Source organism: Anabas testudineus, chromosome 18 (assembly GCF_900324465.2).
Source record: "Anabas testudineus chromosome 18, fAnaTes1.2, whole genome shotgun sequence".
NCBI lineage: Eukaryota > Metazoa > Chordata > Actinopteri > Anabantiformes > Anabantidae > Anabas > Anabas testudineus.
In genome coordinates this window covers 29960740-29979051 of record NC_046627.1, presented here as the reverse complement: position 1 = coordinate 29979051, position 18312 = coordinate 29960740, and the positions used below count along the sequence as shown (strand labels likewise).

Here is an 18312-nt window from a genome sequence, read left to right as displayed (position 1 = left end):
AATTGAGGAAGTTGAAAACATGGTTTAGCTACTTTGAAACAACATCCTCCATCATTGCTGCTGTACCACTGTCAATCCAGTTTGGTCACATCTTTATCCTGGCTGGATGAACAGGTTAAGGATTGCAAGTGAACTGGTTTCACTTTATTTGGTTATGTTTTCACTTCAGAGTTGAAATTGCAGTTTGTACTGGATGCATGTGAAAGTCACATGCTTCGACTGATTCACCTGTATCTATTTTTAGGAAACTGTGTGCATTTGAAAAAGATTGAGCTGCTCTTCAACATGAGCCACTTGTCTTGGAGCTAGGAGAGCTAATGACACATATGTTGATTTGGATCTTCTCATGGAATTTGTTGTTGTACTATTAGAAAAATAGAATAAAACCAGCACTGTTCCTGAACTCCAATAGATGTTATTAAGGCATTTGTGCTTGTACTGTGGTACAGTGTCGATTGATGGTGAGGACAGGCAATGTTACCAGGAATCTGCTGTGGATCTTTATGCCTCCCTGATGATTCTCTCTATTGTTTTTGGTGACTCTTACAACAGGATAGTGTTCCCCGCAGTCTATGAAAAATTCTGTGAGGAATGATGCTGCTCAGTTTACGGACTTTGACTTACCTGAGGTTTGTCTGCTGGTAGGAAAGAGCTGACTATGACAATACTTTCAGCCTGTCCTGTGGAATTAGTGCAAGGTTAGAGGTATGACGGCAGGATAAGTTAATTTTAGGCCCTTCATCATCAACATACCATACTGAGCAGCTGGATAGATTCCCAGCACTGTGTTTCATATTAAAGTCAAAATCAGACATGGCAAACGGCTAACCAACTAAACCCCTATAGCCAATAAAATGTAGAAACATAATAAAAAAATGGGATCATCACAGCCTGGGAGAAAGTCTTGAAGGTACCGACTTGTCATTACTACATTTTAAATCAGTGGCAAGTTAAAATACTAGTAATACAAAATAATGAATGACAAGTACTAACAATACCTTTAATTCTACCTTTAAACAGTGACAGAAGATAAACAAAAAAAATAAAACCTACAGAACAGGTTGCACTTCACTGAGTTATTTCAGTTGAGAGCATCTACTTACAAATGTTAGTATTAAAATAGTCGCTTTTATTTAACTTAAGTTGGTCTAACTAGTTGATAAGTTAGGTCAACTTAAACACAACTATTAAAAGCAGCAGTTTAAAGTTGAACTAATAGGTAAACATTAAACAGTTGCTTGGAACTGACATAACTCAGATAAGTTCAACCTAATTTGGAATCTGATATAATCTAGGCGTTGAAGTGATACTCCTAGTGTTTGAGGAGGTTTAATGGTTCTGAATAACGTGCTGACGTGTGTATGTGTACAGTCTTATCCTCATATGATGTTTCAACAGAGGAATAGAAAGTCCTATTTCCACCTTTTGGAAAATGTACAAGGGAAGATAGGAACTATATCTGCCAGGCTTTCGTAAGCTGCCAGGATGACGTGCAGTTGGGTGAGCTCTCAACTTGTTGGGATGTTTATTACTTTGTGTCACACTGTACAGACTGCATTTACATTTACACACTGCAGCATAGGTGTCTTAATAATAATTATATACTTGTATATACTGAATACTAAATGAAATGATTCTCCAAATTCATGGCTTGTTTCAAACCTCAATTTGGTTAATACCTTGTTTTGTCTACTTTTTACCACACGCTGCTCAGTCATGACTAGAACACAAAAAAGGAATATTACAATAAAATATTAGAGGAAAGTAAAAATAATATTCAAAAGACTTGGAGAGTAATTTGCCCAACTTTGGAAAGCAAAAAAGTAGTGTCTGATGACAAAAATACTGTTTATTAAATAATTTGTTTAAAGAGAATAAGAATTCTATGTTTCTCCATGGACTAAATGAAACTGATATAATTGAAACAGCAAGGATATTTAAAAACAAAAAAAGATCAACTGACTGAATGAAACTGCATTGACAGAAATGATAAAGACATTACTGTATCTATCGTAAAACAGGTCAGGTCTGCTATCAGTGTGTGAGTGAGTGTGTGTGTGTGAATGGGTAATGGAGATGCAGAGTAAAAGCGCTTTGGTTTTTACCATATACTATATTATATCAATCTAGAGATGTATTAAATATACTATATGTATATGCACACTGATACTTCCCTACTTATCTCATTGTGGGGAATTCTGGGGGTCAACCTATAAAACGATGACATATTCAATAGCCTTATTACAAAAATGAGCCATACGTATTATAACAATTAAGTAAATTACAAAATACTGCAAATAATGGTTAGAGCAAAATCGGTTACTTCCAGATAGTTTTTCTTGATAGTAAATATGAAATGTATTTCCATTTTAGGAGTTAAGCTCTGTTACATATAAATATGTAATTCACTAATGTTGTTTAAAAGAATGCTGAACAATGAAATATTCAGGGTTAAAATTAATTAATGAATTAATTACTTTATCAAAAAAGCATACAAGTGTAGGCTGGAGCTATACAAGCATTGGTTCTGCCCACATCTTTTTCAGTCCTTGTATGGTTGTTGATTGACTTGTTATATATATATATATATATGTTTTGATTTGTTTTGTATTGTTAATGTATAATGTATTGTTAAAGGGGTTGTGAAGCTAAGGAAAAGGTATTCACCTACTGTAGGTCATGTGACCAACAAACTTTTTACAAAAGGTGGGAAAAACTGCAATGCTGCATCTCTCAGTGCCTGTTAAAAATAGAGAGATCAATTTGTCAAAGAAAGCACAAGGAAGTTGGGAGTGTATAAGAGATTCAGGCCTGACGTTATCAGATGACTTCAGCTCCCTTTCTAACTTCAAAAACTTGACTAGGCTGGAATTTGGAATTTCTGTCACTGCTTTGGTTGTAAAACCTACAGAGCTAGTCGCCTACAGTAAGTGACAGGAAGTGACGGTGCAGATTACTTTTACTGTATCTAAGTACACTTCTGTGCAGGCATTCTCCATCAAAACTTCTCAGTAAACATTTTGGATGTTTTCATTTTAATAACTATTTGAGAACTCAAACAGAACTGTGTTTCTCCTCTTCACAATGGATATCTTCCTATTAATTTTGATACTCTATATAGATACAGATACAGGTTTTGCTGAAAATACTGGTTTATCTTTACTAAAGTTTGTCTTTACATGTATTATTACCTCTCATCTGGCAGAGAACCAGTCCTGTACAGTTTTGTGTATATGCTTCAGTGTGTGTATTAGGGGTTTAACAGTTCTAATGGTCAACTCTATGACTCAGTTCATTCAGTTTTTGTTTTGTTTTCGTTTTTATTTTTTGGGAGTTGGGGTATTCGAAACTTGGATGACCTTCACTATGTGTCCTAGAACACCTCACAGCACAGTTAACCTACACTGGGTACCTGTATTGTACCTGTTATTGGACCTTTGTGTAATCACTCCTAGTGTGTATACGCATACACAGTGTCCTCCATTGCTGATAAAGAAATGTTTTGAACTTGACTTCACATCTATTGTGAAAATCATACAAAAATGATGCACAAGGTTTTATTTCTTTATTAGACTTACCTACATTTTCATCCCCATCAGGCTCGTAACATCAGGACGTCTGAACTGGCAGCTATCAAGATTGTCAAGCTGGACCCTGGTATGTTAACGGTTCAAACAGCATGTTAGGAATCTGTAAATGAGCAGCTATGTGTTGATACAAGTTTATCGGCTCCTACACCATTTGAATTAGCGCTCATTGATGGCTGAGGCTGCAGTGTGCTGAAAGTTACACCAATTGTCTTATAGACAGCAGTAATTGTTTTTCATTGGCTACTGATTGGCTGCATTGCATCATCACACTCCTCTTTCTAATAAAGATAAATGAGTACATGAAGAGATATGTGAAACTGACCTGATGTTAAATACATATCATTCCAGCCTCATGCACCACCTCTCACGACTCTTTTCCTTGTAGCTGTGTGAACTGAGAAGCCACTAAACTTTGTCTCTTCAGGTGATGACATCACGTCTATCCAGCAGGAGATTACGATGATGAAGGAGTGCAAGCACAAAAACATTGTGGCCTACTTCGGCAGCTACCACAGGTGCTTGGACAATTCCTTGGACTGTTTGTGAACTGAAATATGTGGAATTTGACTTTTCTTTTACCCACACTGCTGCTGGATTCCTCTCCCACTCACCCTGTGTCTAGTCAGATTGTTGGCACAGCAACTCGTGAACGATTCGTGGCAGTAAATGTAGTAGTTTCCAAATATTAGGAGATTTTTCTCTAGATTTTTCCTTTTGATACTGAATGTTGCAAAACTGTTTCCCACTCTCTGACAATTAGCAGAGCACATGTCCAACACCAAGATAAAAGTTGTGTGTCTTTCTCCAGGAACACCAAGCTGTGGATCTGCATGGAGTACTGTGGTGGAGGGTCACTTCAGGATATTTACCATGGTAAAATACAAATAAATTCAACATCCAATTTCAGTGTCTTAATTAGTTTTATCTGCATCATGGTTTAGAAAGTGCCACATTATCTGTCGATGTCTTTCCTACCTAGACCTAGGTGATAAATCGCTTTCACTGCTGTGTGGCCAGTACAGCAATAATGAGGCATTCATTGTTGGCACAGAAGTGTACTCCTACTTCTACGCTTATACTCACTCCACATACATTTTTAAGCCAAAATGTGTTGTTCTTATATATACGTGTGTAGCAATGGAAAAGTAAATACAGATACACATGTCTGTGGTGAGGCTTTCGTTTTGTCTCTCATCTGAAAGGCTTTTTTACTTTTGACTGATATTTAAACTAGGACTTGTTAAAACTACAATATTTAACACTTAGAATATTTTCTGGCAGAAATATCTTTTCAAAACATATCTTAATGTGGGGAGGTGCTGTTGATCTTGAGATATTTGCTTTTAAAAAGTGTTGGATCAAGGCTCTCGCTTCTCACCAATCAGAGCGTTCCAGCAACTTCTGCTAGTAAGTTTTGCAGCTTCTTATTTATTGGAACTAACTCATGTGCAGAGTGTGGTAGCGATGGTAGAAGATCATAGTGGAGCAGGAAGAGGCAAACTCCAGGCACATCAACACACCAGTGACAAAAAAAGGCCATTGCTGATAGTTACATCAAAAATATGAGTTTCCTGTGACTGATGCTCTATTTGTCTTCTATATGTTGTCCTACAGCTTATCCCAATACTGTATAATCTGTAGGCCTGAATTTCTAAACAAAAAGTCTTCTAAACATAAGCTGTACTGTACTTGGCATTCAAACTTAGTCTACTTTCCAAACTGACTTGGTTCTTTATCACAGGGTTTAGTTGTTTAACACAGTGGCTTGATAAGAACGGAGGAAATCTGGAGAGAGAGGAATGAAAAATAAAATCATTTCAAGTTTGAAACTAACTTCAGTGCTGTTTCATGCACTGAGTGGATTTGAAACGCAGTTATTTTCAACCTCTGGGTTTGTTCTCTCTCTGTAGCAAACTAAAGCTTCAGAGTACTTCATTGTTGCTAAACCGCATGTCTTGGATTCCATGTTGACTCATGTTTTTGCAGAGTCTGGATCCACCCACTTATATATACTGTACGCCAGAGTACTTCCTCGTAGTACCGTTATACTGTGTGTCTCTCTTTAACACCACCTTGTTCTTCAGTTGCTGCTTTCATTCAACTCTTTTTGCTCTGCCAGATACATTTTCTCAGAAACTTCAAAGCATTGCAAAGCATGGCAGCATCTAGCGCGGTGTATCACCTCTTCTTGATCTAAGACACTGCTATTTCTTGTTGTAAGTTCTTGTTGTACACCAAAATGGTAGCAGAGTTGCTTTAACAGTCACGGGTGATGAGCCGTAGTGTAGCCCCTCTGTGTTGTGAGGTGCTCAGAGATAGTTGAGAGTCATCAGGCTGTTCAGTGAGTCACAGAAGCCTTTGACAGCATCTCTGCACTATAAGATATGTTACGAAACTTACCCACCATCTAGCTAGTATCTCTTCTTCTGATCTCAATCTTTATGCTAAAATAGGATAAACACATGTCAGATGTATTCGAGCTGCTATGCAGCTGGTCTGACTCACCGGGGGCAACTTGGGGTTCAGTATCATGCCCAAGGACACTTTGGCATGTGACGTGGCAGCCGGGAATTAAACCACCAATCCTGTGATTGGCAGACAACTGCTCTACCTATTGAACCACAGCCACCCCGTTTTCAAAGTAATCACCACGTTTAACTTCAAAACATTAGTATAACTCCTGCCAGTGAAGAGTGAAGTCTAAAGAACCAGTTCCACTCTGTTTTTGGAATGTGCCTGCAGGCTCTTTTTTCATCCTCCTCTTTCTGTGAGCTGTTAATCAATCTGTTCTTCACAGTGACGGGCCCATTAAAGGAGAAACAGATAGCATATGTGTGCAGAGAAACCCTGCAGGTAAGGCTTTTTGAGTGAAAGGCAGCTTACTGCTGTTGCATTGTGAAAACTCTAAAGATACACTGCTGACTGAATGAGTCGTGTTTTTTCCCAGCCACAGAAGAGCTAATTGGTATTTAACCTCGCCAGACCACTAAATATACTGGGACAGTAAATGCTGCTGCAGCATAGCACAGTCAAAAGCACAGGTTTAGTGCCAGACTTTGTTTGTTAGTGAGTGCTCTTGTGCTCACTTAAACGTCTCACTGGATTATCGGGTTTGTAGACAACAACCAAAACGTTTTAAACGTCTGAATTTATAATGACAATCATGCCTCAGTTTCATTTGTGGTGGGAACCATTTAAACTAATGTTAAGGGTTATTTTTGGTTGAAAACAGATTTTACATGTGTGCTATTTTTATGAAACAATGGTTTATCATAACCAGCCAGCATGGTGAAGGAGTGATTATTGCTGCTGCCTCACAGCTACAAGGGCCAACAGGGACTTTTCCATGTGGACTTTTGCTTGTGAGGGTTTTCTCCAATTATTGTTGTTTCCAATCCCCCTCTAAGTAAATTGCTCTTGAATGTGACTATGAATGGTACGTCAGATACAAAGATTGGTGATCCCGCCTTGTGCACCTACGATCAGCTGCAGCCTCAATTACTGACCCAATAACTTCATCTAGATGGTGCTAATCTGAAATACTTACTACTATTACAGTGTGGTTTATTATATTACAGTGTATTGTTGTTTTTCAATCAAAATTAATAAAGAATGTGTAAAGGTGACTAGTGACAATAAGTGAATGTAAAAGAGATTCAGTATTTTGGGGCCCAACATTGTAAATAAAATGGACTGCTGGATGTAGACATATGCTCAAACTAATCTGCATAAAGTTCAGCTGTGGCTTTTCTTTTCCAGGGTTTGTATCATCTGCACGAAACAGGGAAAATGCACAGAGACATAAAGGTACAGCTATTGTTTATTTTTGTAAGGTTATACAGTTATAATGGTGATTGTACATTATCATCAGTTGCTTACATTAGTGTGTGTGTGTGTGTGTGTGTGTGTGTGTGTGTGTGTGTGTGTGTGTGTTCTCTCCTCAGGGAGCCAACATCCTTTTGACTGAGCGAGGAGATGTCAAACTTGGTCTGTGGTGATTGTAAACTAACATTGAGTGGATGTAAATGAGCCATGTACGCTGGATTTATGACAGTGTCATCCTTTCTATGACCCTGTGTGTCTCTTATATGTACAGCTGATTTTGGAGTGGCAGCAGAGATCAGTGCGTCAGTGGCAAAAAGGAAGTCGTTCATAGGAACTCCCTACTGGTAAGATAAAGATTTGTTGTTTACACTGCTATGCAGAACCTGTTAAGACGTGCAGAATGACTGGATGAATAAATATTTAATGCCAATAATCTCTGTCTTAGCGTTTGACCAGGTTTTTCCCTTGAGTTTCCTCTTCAGAAGGGAAAATGCATGTTCACTGCAGTTGAGTCTGGTGATTGAGTTGTCTAGCCTTAAACCTTCCACCTTCTCCCATCCTGCTGCTACCACTATGAGTTACATTAGTGAGCTTGTCTTAGAGGCAGGCATGCAGCCCAGGCTAGGTCCCTCCCCCAGTGCTTCACAGAGGAACTTTTATTGTTTGGATCCTTTCTTCTCCATCTTTTTGGCCTTTTGATCACATTAGTAAAGGTTAATCTAGGTCTCATCATAAAATGTAGTTGCAGAACTTTTGTGGATCATCTGTGTTATTTTCTGCGGATTCCAGCCAGGCTGTCTTGTTCTCTGCTCATTAGTGGTTTACAGTCGTGTTCAGATGGTGGATGGTGAAACCTTCGGCCTTGCTCTATGGAGATTGTTGGTGATGCGGACTATTGTTTTTGGGTGTTTCTTCACAGCTCTCACAAACGTCATCAGCTGTTGTTTTCCATGGCTGACTCATTATGTGTTGTTTGTTAAGTACTCCAGTGGTTTCTTTCTTGAATGTTTGTTCTGGTTCCTTCTGTTTGTTTGATTAAAACTACACTGACCAGCAGTGCCACTGCATCTAAGAAGTTGACCACAATGACTAGTCCACACTGAAGCACCAGTAAAAGATTAGCATCTGCTTTAATGTATGCACATTTTCTTTTCTTTTGTCTGATGTTCACTTTCTTTTATGTCTTCTTCTTTGTTTATCTGTACAGGATGGCTCCAGAAGTAGCTGCAGTGGAAAAGAAGGGTGGGTACAACCACCTGTGTGATATCTGGGCAGTCGGGATCACCGCCATCGAGCTGGCTGAGCTCCAGCCGCCCATGTTTGACCTCCACCCGATGAGGTGAGTCAGCACAGACAGCAGGGACTCCGGCTCAGACAGCTGGAACCTAACTTGATGAACTCTGCATGGTGTCACAGCACAGAGATAAACAGTGGAGACTAGCTGCTTTGCATTTTATTCCTAGACAGCCACTGCATATAAACAATTATGAAAACATTTTCCAGCTCGGTGATATTAAAAAAATGTTTCAGGGCGCTGATGTTGATGTCCAAAAGCAGCTTCCAGCCTCCAAAACTAAAGGATAAATCGAAGTGGTGAGTTAGACTGTGTGTTCCTTTAAATTTAAAATCTGATCAATATCTACTGAATGTACAATTCATTGACTGTCTGTGTTTTCTTGTCAATGCAGGTCCACAAGTTTTCATAGCTTTGTCAAGATGGCTCTGATTAAAAGTCCTCGTAAAAGGCCCTCAGCTGAGACACTGCTGCAGGTGAAACAGTTTACATCATAAGGCACTGATGAGGTCATTCTGTTTTACTAGAAACTATTGAAATAAACACACAATATTCACATAGTGCAATACATTCACCCAGGGAACATCTCAAAAAGAATAGAGACGTGAGAAACCTTTCAAGACGTTGGACAGGTGCTATTTTTACTTCACGACTCCATATATGTAGCACTTTAAAAATGTTTGAATGACTCTACAGATGACAAACAGATATAGTTTGTTAGAAGTGTAAAACGTTTTCAGATTTTTGGTAATTGCTTTCCCTTTCTTTATCTGGATTTTCCCCCACTGTGTGCACTCTTACAAGTCTTATGAATTTATTTGCATACAGTGGTAATTTTCTGGTTTTCTGCATTAATTTGTCATAAAATGTGATCTGATCTTCATGTAATTTAAGAGTATTAGCAAATATAATGTACCTAAAAAAATTACACAAAAACATTTTGCTCTTCTGTCTTTTTTGAGAACAACCATAAAAAGAAAGAACTCTTGGAATACTGACCTCCAAAAAGCTCATTTCAGTCAGATATTAGCATACATGAAAGAATTTTTTTGAGTTTGCGCCGCACAAAAAGAATGTGGTTATGTAAGCCATGCCTGGCCAAAAGAAGCTTTCAGAGGATCTATGATCAAGAATTGTTCATTTACATAAAGCTGGAAAGGGGTACAAAGTGATGTCAAGTGCCTGGTTGATATTATTGCTGCCAAGGGGGTTCAACCAGTTATTAATTCCAAGGGTTAACATACTTGTTCCATTAGCACTATGATGTTATTATGGTTGTTCTCAATAAAGACATAAAAGATCAGAATCTTTTTGTGTTATTATTTGAGGCATCATATTTGTTAAGACTCTTGACTTGGATGAAGGTCAGATCAGTCAGAAAACCATGAAATTCTAAAAGCTTCACATACTTTTTTCTATTTTCAAGAAAGGTGTGTTCATACAGTTGACTTCACAATATTCTTCCAAAGACAGGAAATTAACTTAGTGACATCACTGGAGCTTGCTTATAGTATTCAAGGTGGTGATCTATAACGTCTTTCTCCAGCATCCATTTGTGACACAGCTACTAACTCGTAACCTGGTCATTGAACTGCTGGACATGGCCAACAACCCTGAGCTCCACTCTGCCCACATAAGCAGCCTGGATGACAACGATCTGGAGGTGAGATTCTAAGGAGCTTAGTTATGTTTTGTAATACATTGTTCTGTACAGATGGTGGCTAGAAATGGCAGCTTTTTGTAGAGAATAGTCTACAGTCATGGAATAACAGTCACTTTACTGTTTTGTTGACAGGTTGGGGAAATGGCTCCCGATAAGATTCAGTCGGCAGGGAAACATCTGCCTGCAGAGAGGACCCTGTCTGAAGAGCAATGTGAGAAAACACCCACCACACACTAACACACGGACAGATTTTAAAGCAACACTCCATCATTTTGGGAAATTTCGGGTTGTGGCTTAGACATAAACAAGCATTGTGCCAAGCTTCTGGAGTGGTTGTTGAAAGGATTAGTAGGGCAGTTTCCATTGTCTGTACGGAGACCAAAACTAAAATCTGTGCTAAGTGACTACATCTGCTGCTTAGTGCTGTAGCTACAGATTCAAGGCAGAGGGAAAAACAACAAGTAGCAATTTTTACGTTTCTGTTTGTCTGTCTGAGGTGTTGGTTAGGATACAATTGGATTGTTGAACATTATATTTGAGATAAACATATGGATACTACATTAAAAGGCCCAACGTCTAGCCCAGTGACCAACTAAAGTCTTGGAGCCATAGACACCCCCCTGGTGCTCACTGCAGTCTGTGCATCAGCATGTTAGCAGCATCATTGTGAGTCTGTCAGCTTAAAGCAACACTGCACCTCACAGAGCTGCCAGCATGGTGGAGGATCTTTACTCTTGTTAAACTTTGGGCAGTCTTCTCCCTGCTTCTTTATTCTAAGTCCTCGGCGGACGTCGGAAGCAGTTTCTCGGAGGTCTCGACTCAACCGTCGCCCTCGGCTTGCTCATCAGGGACAATCTGGTTATTATGATTAATACACATTCACTGTTCATGCACTGTTCTTTGGTTGTGTAAAGCTGCTTTGTGACAATGTCAATTGTAAAAAAGCGCTCTACAAATAAAATTGAATTGAATTGAATTAAGCTAGGCTAACAATGTTCATGTCCCACTTCTTTGTATTATTGTATATTGCTGTTTAATATTGTGCATTTCGATTTTGAGAGCCACTGAATATACAAGTACACTTGATCCTCCAGTGCATTTGCAGTCCCTGTCTGCATGCGTGTCTAAATATACTATGTTTTGGTTGAACTTGGTGATCAGTCGCTTCATTGTCCAACACAACCCTCAGTTCTGTGCTGTAATCTCCACAATGTGAACAAGGACAAAAGCCTTTCAGTCAGCCTGCTTGATGTCGCCCTGGTTCTGTAACCAGTCCATACATGTGGGATGGACGCTGCGTCAGAGGATGGCACTGAGAACATGCCATTGGTGTGTGACAGACAGTGGTACTTCTATACACTGACCACAGTGATTTCATACTACAGAGCTTCAAAGGGACTTCTTGTGTTCTCGTGTGGCCCAAGTGTTGTATTGTAATAATTTTCGCACCCCAGTACCGGATCACACCTAGTGTTTACCTCAACTTCCTTTTATACATTGTGTTACTCACAAACACATAAGCCACAAACACGTTTAACACTACACTTTAATTTAGCCAATATGGAGTGAAGGGTTATACTGCTGCTAGTACTGCTGGGCTGATATTGCAGTTTTGTTTTTTTTTTGTGTTTAGACATTTAACCTGTGAGAGTATGGGATTCTTTTTAGGCCTCTATGCCGGGATTCTTTTTAGGCCTCTATGCCTGCCTCCAGCAGCACCTGCTGGAGGCAGCATGTGAGGTCAGTGGTGGTTGTAAACCTGTCGCCACAGTCACTAAATTCTTGTGAAAGTGATATTTGAAGGGAATTCCTATAAATGTGGCAGAACTATCAATTTGCATGTATGTCCCATTCTCGTCAATGCTGCCTCATAAACGCCTGGAAGGAATTTCATTACATCCAGATCACGCTTATTAGACTATGAGTTTGGACAGACCTGTGTGTGATCTATAATGTCACTCGTTAAATGAGGCATACAACCACAATGCAGCAATTCTAGTGTTAAATTATAGCATCTTTGTAGAAAAACATGTAAAATAAGGTATTAAAAGTATTGTATCAGCACTACAACAAGGTACTGTATCAGTATTTGTTTAAATACATGAATAAGACTCCACAGCCATTCTAGTAGTTGTGTCAGGCTGTACTCAGTGCTAATGTGGTGGCATTTGCTACAGCTCCACGTACGGCTAGTGCTAATTTGCAGAAAGTACAGCTTAGGCTGATAGAAATATTATTAGCTGTCTCGTTGGGGCATCACAGAGTGACTGGTAGCTTAATGGTTGTAGCAGGTGCCACATCGCAACATCTCTGGGGACCTTTGTTGCATGTCACACCCTCTTTCTTTCCCCATGTTTCCTGTCTACTTCTTACATCGGCACACTTAATCTAAAAATGCCAAAAACAATCTAAAAAACTTTGAAGTCATCACCAAATATTATGCCAGCTGATCTATCAGATGTTCAGATATTGCTCAGTATAAGGGTTAAGATTGGGATGTTTGCGTTTTGTTTTTATTTACATTTAACACAGCACCCCAGTTTTTAGAAATAGGGTGGTATCCTCTGGGAATTGTGAATGTTATAAGTCTATTCAGTAATTGTTTGACTGTAGGCTAAAATGGAGGAATGATCAGTTGACCAACTGACAGACTAAATGATTCTTTCACTGTATTATATGAACTCTTACTTTATGAAAAGATAGTGGAGAGAGAAGACAGAATAGTCTAACAAACGTGACAAAGTAGATGAGATAAGGAAGCTCATAGTTTACAGAGGGCAATAGTAAACACTGAAATGGCATTGCAACAAAGCAACCTCACAATGTAGATAACAGAGCACCAGTTATAAGGTTGGGTAGGTGGTAAGGTGGGTCTCTGGCTAAAATCCTGCTTACTGTGATGGAATTTTTGTTGCAGGCAAGTTTCAAGTCTCTGCAGGTTGATCTTCATACTGTAGTGAAACAACCGACTGCTGGGAAGGTGGAAAAATCCAAAATATGTAGCTGGTAGTATGTAGGTCAAAACACAATTAAAATAAAATCATCTTTGCTATGTGGGTTAATTCAAAAGATTAGTTTTCTAAACCTTTATTTAACTTCTGTTCATATTGAGTTATAAACTGTAAGATGATGATGGAGGTTCCATACTCTATGCAGGAATTCAGCAACACCATGAGAGCTAACTGAGCTGAGACCAGACAGCTACTTCTGCTTTCTGGTTCAGTAGTTTCCTCAACCCCCATCCCCCATCCTGCTTTAAAGTCAAAGTAACAGCCAGTAGCTCAGGTTCTCTATGGTTACACGATGGCACACTTCCTTAACTTAAGTCACCTAAGTTACCAGAGCGTCCAAATCTTCTAAAACAGGGATGGCACATTCTACTCCTCGAGGGCCGCCAGTCTGCTTGTTTTCCAGATGTCTCTGCCATACCTACTGCTGATTATCTGGATCGGGTGTGTTCAGTCACTTAGAAGTGACACCTGAGATTATTAAAATGCTTGAACATCCCATAGCGTTACACACACAACTGGAAGCAATCTGTGGTTGGGGTTGAATTAGATTAGGTGCCTCAATGGCAAAATGTGACAAATAGAATGTGAGATAAATGGGAAAATGCTGGGGGTTCAGGTCACAGGTGAGCCAGGGAAATGGAGGGCAGACGGGGACATCTAGTGGCTGGATGCAGGATTAGCAGGAGGCAGAGATGCAGTTGAAGACAGACAGACAGAACTGTGGCTTACTATCCCCTATCACTATCGTAGTGAATGCTAAAACCCGGTGTGGTAGTGCTAGTGCAAGTAGAGAAGAGGGTTGGAATGAATAGATTTTTAATCCCATGCTAGGACTAGATGTAGTTACATATTGTATGTCTCAGGCTTTAACATTGATCAGCAATTATTAGCTTTTAAAAATACAATTACTGATTTGACCTACTGACTGATCTGGTTGTGAAGGATGTAACAGACCACATTAGCTCAGTGGACACTAACATCAAATTCACTAGGGAGGACACTTAAGAGATCTGGTTGGCCTTCCTGGACTGCAGTCATTATTGGGACAGACGACAAATAGAAATTGAAAGAACAAGAACACAGTAATGTGTGAGGACACACTGCCTTTTATTTCTCATTTTGAACAAACCCACAGTTCTGTGCTGCACTGCTCATTTCATTGTTCTCACGTTTTGTTTGCAGTTGACCAAGTAAAGTTTGGGCCTCCGCGGAGGAAAGTCACAGAGCCTTATCCTGATTTGGTAAAGTACTTTTTCTACAAGATAGTACTGATGACTTACTGCTGTTTACATTTATACTGCATACATGAGTATGACCAAAGGCTTTTGTTTCAACAGGGCTCTTACGATGATGACTGGAGTCTGTCAGGAGATGAAGAGAGCTCACCGTAAGACTATTTTCTTCTTCACTCTTTTACTATAATCCTCACAGCTGTCAGTATGCCTCTCTAAGTGATCAGAAATTAACCTGAGGGCAAAGGGAAAAATGATCCTTAAAATTCCATTATAATTTTCAATAGTGTCCAGCAATGCCCACAAATCCAACAATGTCATGTGAAATGTGTTCTCTTCATATTATTACTCTTTTATGTTGTATTACTTGAATTATAACAATAATATACTCTTAAGACTTCTTAAGTCTTTTTTTTCATCTTTAACAGGAATATTGTATTCAGCATTTTACAGCCTTTTAGGGCTTTGGGGGCATTGTTGGACCCTGTAACACAATCAGGGAGTGTGTCTTTAATGACACGATGAGTGTGGATAATAAAGCCTCAGAATGTTTCTCAGATCTCTGTGCTACCAGCATGAAGCCTTTGTAGTTTGACTTATTCAGTGGACTGATTGTTGCAATATTTATGTCTTATTAAAAGCAGTAACAAACAAAGGAGTAACTGTAGGGGTATGAGTAACAGTAGCAACAATAATACTGCTGTAGAGTAAAAAGCATGCTGCTGGCAATATTTATAGTCTTGATGTGGTTTTAGCTACACTTTGTTCCAGTTATGATAACACTGTACTCACCAAAGTCATCACTGTCATCTGGGCACATGGTGATGCTGTGGCAACAAAGTCAAGTGGGTAAGAAACCGTAGCTGTCGGCTGATCAACAGGTTGGAAACAAACCAGTTCCAATGGTTACCACTCAGACACAAACTCACTAATGAGTTAAAACAAACTTGCCCAAAAAGTACTTCACTACAAGTAGAAGTACCAGTTAAACTGTTCTTATCTAGTAAAAGAACTCCTCTGAGATGATTATATCTGGTCAATGTAAAGGTTCAGTCCATAGTTTTTGGATAAAAAAACCCAAAGCATAGAAAATGTGTAGTATTCAATAAGAAATACTGATCAATAACTCTGTTAGCATACAACCTAGTGAAACTAAACCGGCACAACTGGGAGTGGAGCTGATTTTAACCACTTCATGTACTCACAAGGTGGTTAAGATAAGATAACGCTTAATTACTGAGCTAATTTTAAAAAGTAAAGACTATGATGTGATAAATAATACATTGTTATTACTACTAATGGAAATGAAATGTGAGTTTGCTTGAGTGTATAGGAGTCGACCTCTGGTTCCTTCCCTCACATTGTTATGGGCCATTCAGGCCCGTAGTCAGATAAACACCAGGTCTTCCTGTTGCAGGAGCCTGTTGGAATGTGTGGAGCAAGCTCTGCAGCTGAGGTAGGCCACGCCCGTCACCTCCAGCCTCTCCTAACAGCAGTGTCCCCCCGACATGAATTCACCTGAAATAAGCTGCTTGTGATGATTTTTTTTTGTGTGTGAATATCAGCTAATGCCAGCGTCTTTCACATAATCAGTGGGTTTGTGTTTACTCTCCACTAATCCCATCTCCAAACCTTAAAGTCCTGTACTTCTTCATCAGCTGGGTGTGGCTCTGACTCAGCACAAACCCTCTGGTTCTTAGCTTTTTTGGGTGTAGTTTTTCTTTGTCTGCTTATTTTTGTGGTGTTTCCCCCAAGATCTGTGTTCATGTGCTGCTGTTACTCCGCCGTCGGCATCTTCAGCATCTGCCTTTGTTGTTCAGCTTGTTGTCATGACGATGTGGCTTGGTTTAGATCTTAGCAGATAACTTGACTCTTAGATTTTCACAGCCTGATCAGGATGTTGTTGCTGCTTTGTCTTTCAGGAGTTTAACCATTAGGAGGGCACCATCTACTGATGTAAGTGGTAACTATTCAACTGTGAAGTGATGTGTTCCATTTACACATTTATTTGTATATTTTCTCCTAGGCCTAAATATGTATACATGTGAAAAATAAAAACCAAAGAAATCATAGATACGGCAAAAAAGCTATTTTATCTAAAAATTCAACTATAGCAGGCTAACAAGTGTAAATGCTGGTCACTGTGGTCAGAGCATGTCTGTGCCATTCTCTGAACTTAAAATGTATGTATATTGCTACAAAAGCTATAGGTGTAGGCATCAGCTTTACCCTGTGTGTCACACTCGCAGATTTGTTCCACCCAGTATGCCAGTCAAACTTGTAAATGGCCAGTTGTTGAAGGCTGTGTTGAAGGATAAGTTTCACATGTTCACACAGACCTTGAAGAACTTTATGTAAGTGATCGTGGCCAAAATCCTCAGGCTTCAACCTTCCCAATTAGTCACAATAAGTTGATCTGGTTTAGTGCAGAATTCCCCCTTTTTCTACAAAAAGCCTTGAACTTTAGAAGATATCTACTGGATTCAATAACATCCAATAAAGCCTCATTTATCTTTGACATACACAATATATTTCTGCACAGGACTCTGGATTTTGCCCCCCTCTGACTTCAGTGACAGTGAGTGAAACTTGACCTGTTGTTCTCTTGTGTTTCAGGGAGGTAGGAAAGGCGGCTTATTTAGTCCCTCCACAGCTTCCCTGCCACCCTTTAGGTCTTTAACTCCCAACACAGAGGAAAGAGATCTGACACTAAGACCGAGCTGTACACTGGGTCCAGACGCCGCCATCTCTTCTGACTCCACCTCCACTACAGGTGCTACACTTACCGCTCCAGCGCGTGTTCTAGTTCCTGCTTTGTTTGTAACTGAACGAGCGTTTGTTCGACTTCTTCTAAGCAGAACAAATGCAGACTGAATCCAACAAAGAGTACTTCCTGTGCCCCTCTTATTTTTCTTTTTTCCTTTCATAAGTCTTAGCCAGATGCTCAGCCACACAGGACATCAGACAGCGCTGTGATCCATGTCTGCCTGTGGGGGATGCTGCAGCAGCAGACAGGAGAAAGGTTACACCTGCATCCTCTCAGAAAAGAGACATGCCACTGTCCCCTGAATGGAGCACACTGAGGAAAAACACTGAGGACTCTGTGAGTTCCAACCAAATATCTGTATCTTGTGTGATTCGCTAACCTAATAACTTCCTAAGGCACTAGTCTGTCTGTGTGTACGATGAAAAGTGATGCAACCAAAGAAGATTCGTTTGTAATGCATCTGATTTACTGTTTTTATCCTCCCCTTTGTGGTTTTTTGTGTGTGTTACCTTTGACATTTCTAGAGGGCTGACTGTCATGGACTTCCTCCTACCCCTCATGTCCATGTAAGTGTGAAACCTAACTAAAAGTTGACCAATGGCAATGCTCTAATGACTAACAACAAGAGCTTATTTGCATGGCATTACACAAACTGCACTTAGCCCGCACTACTGTGTAACATCACTACCGATGTTAATCTCCATTAGAGTGTTAATGAGGAATTCCATTACATATTAGCATTGCACTAATAGGCTAGTCTTTCGTACATCATGGCACACTTTCCACTTTCCACCGCACTTTTCAAATGTGCTGATTTATATATCTTTTCTTATGTATGTTTCAGTTTTAAAGTCTTTACCTATCTGCCAAACTGGACACCCACATTCAGGGAGGGCAGGTTTTTTATTTTTTTAAATTGACATGTCCTGC

The 18312-nt window shown here is 39.6% G+C and overlaps 1 protein-coding gene across 2 annotated transcripts in view; it reads left to right on the top strand.

Annotated features, from left to right (window-relative positions):
- Positions 1–18312, top strand: part of map4k2 (mitogen-activated protein kinase kinase kinase kinase 2) — a 32933-nt gene that overhangs the window by 8062 nt on the left and 6559 nt on the right. Inside the window, exons 2-20 of one of the 2 annotated variants that reach the window (XM_026352661.1) lie at positions 3600–3657; positions 4015–4105; positions 4399–4463; positions 6388–6443; positions 7350–7397; positions 7535–7577; positions 7687–7759; positions 8623–8754; positions 8946–9008; positions 9104–9185; positions 10256–10372; positions 10505–10583; positions 14566–14624; positions 14721–14770; positions 16033–16071; positions 16538–16571; positions 17232–17388; positions 17546–17718; positions 17907–17948. In XM_026352661.1, the coding sequence (XP_026208446.1) occupies positions 3600–3657; positions 4015–4105; positions 4399–4463; positions 6388–6443; positions 7350–7397; positions 7535–7577; positions 7687–7759; positions 8623–8754; positions 8946–9008; positions 9104–9185; positions 10256–10372; positions 10505–10583; positions 14566–14624; positions 14721–14770; positions 16033–16071; positions 16538–16571; positions 17232–17388; positions 17546–17718; positions 17907–17948 (1461 nt within the window). The remainder of the gene's footprint in view (positions 1–3599; positions 3658–4014; positions 4106–4398; positions 4464–6387; positions 6444–7349; positions 7398–7534; positions 7578–7686; positions 7760–8622; positions 8755–8945; positions 9009–9103; positions 9186–10255; positions 10373–10504; positions 10584–14565; positions 14625–14720; positions 14771–16032; positions 16072–16537; positions 16572–17231; positions 17389–17545; positions 17719–17906; positions 17949–18312) is intronic. The other variant, XM_026352662.1, reaches the window with a different exon arrangement.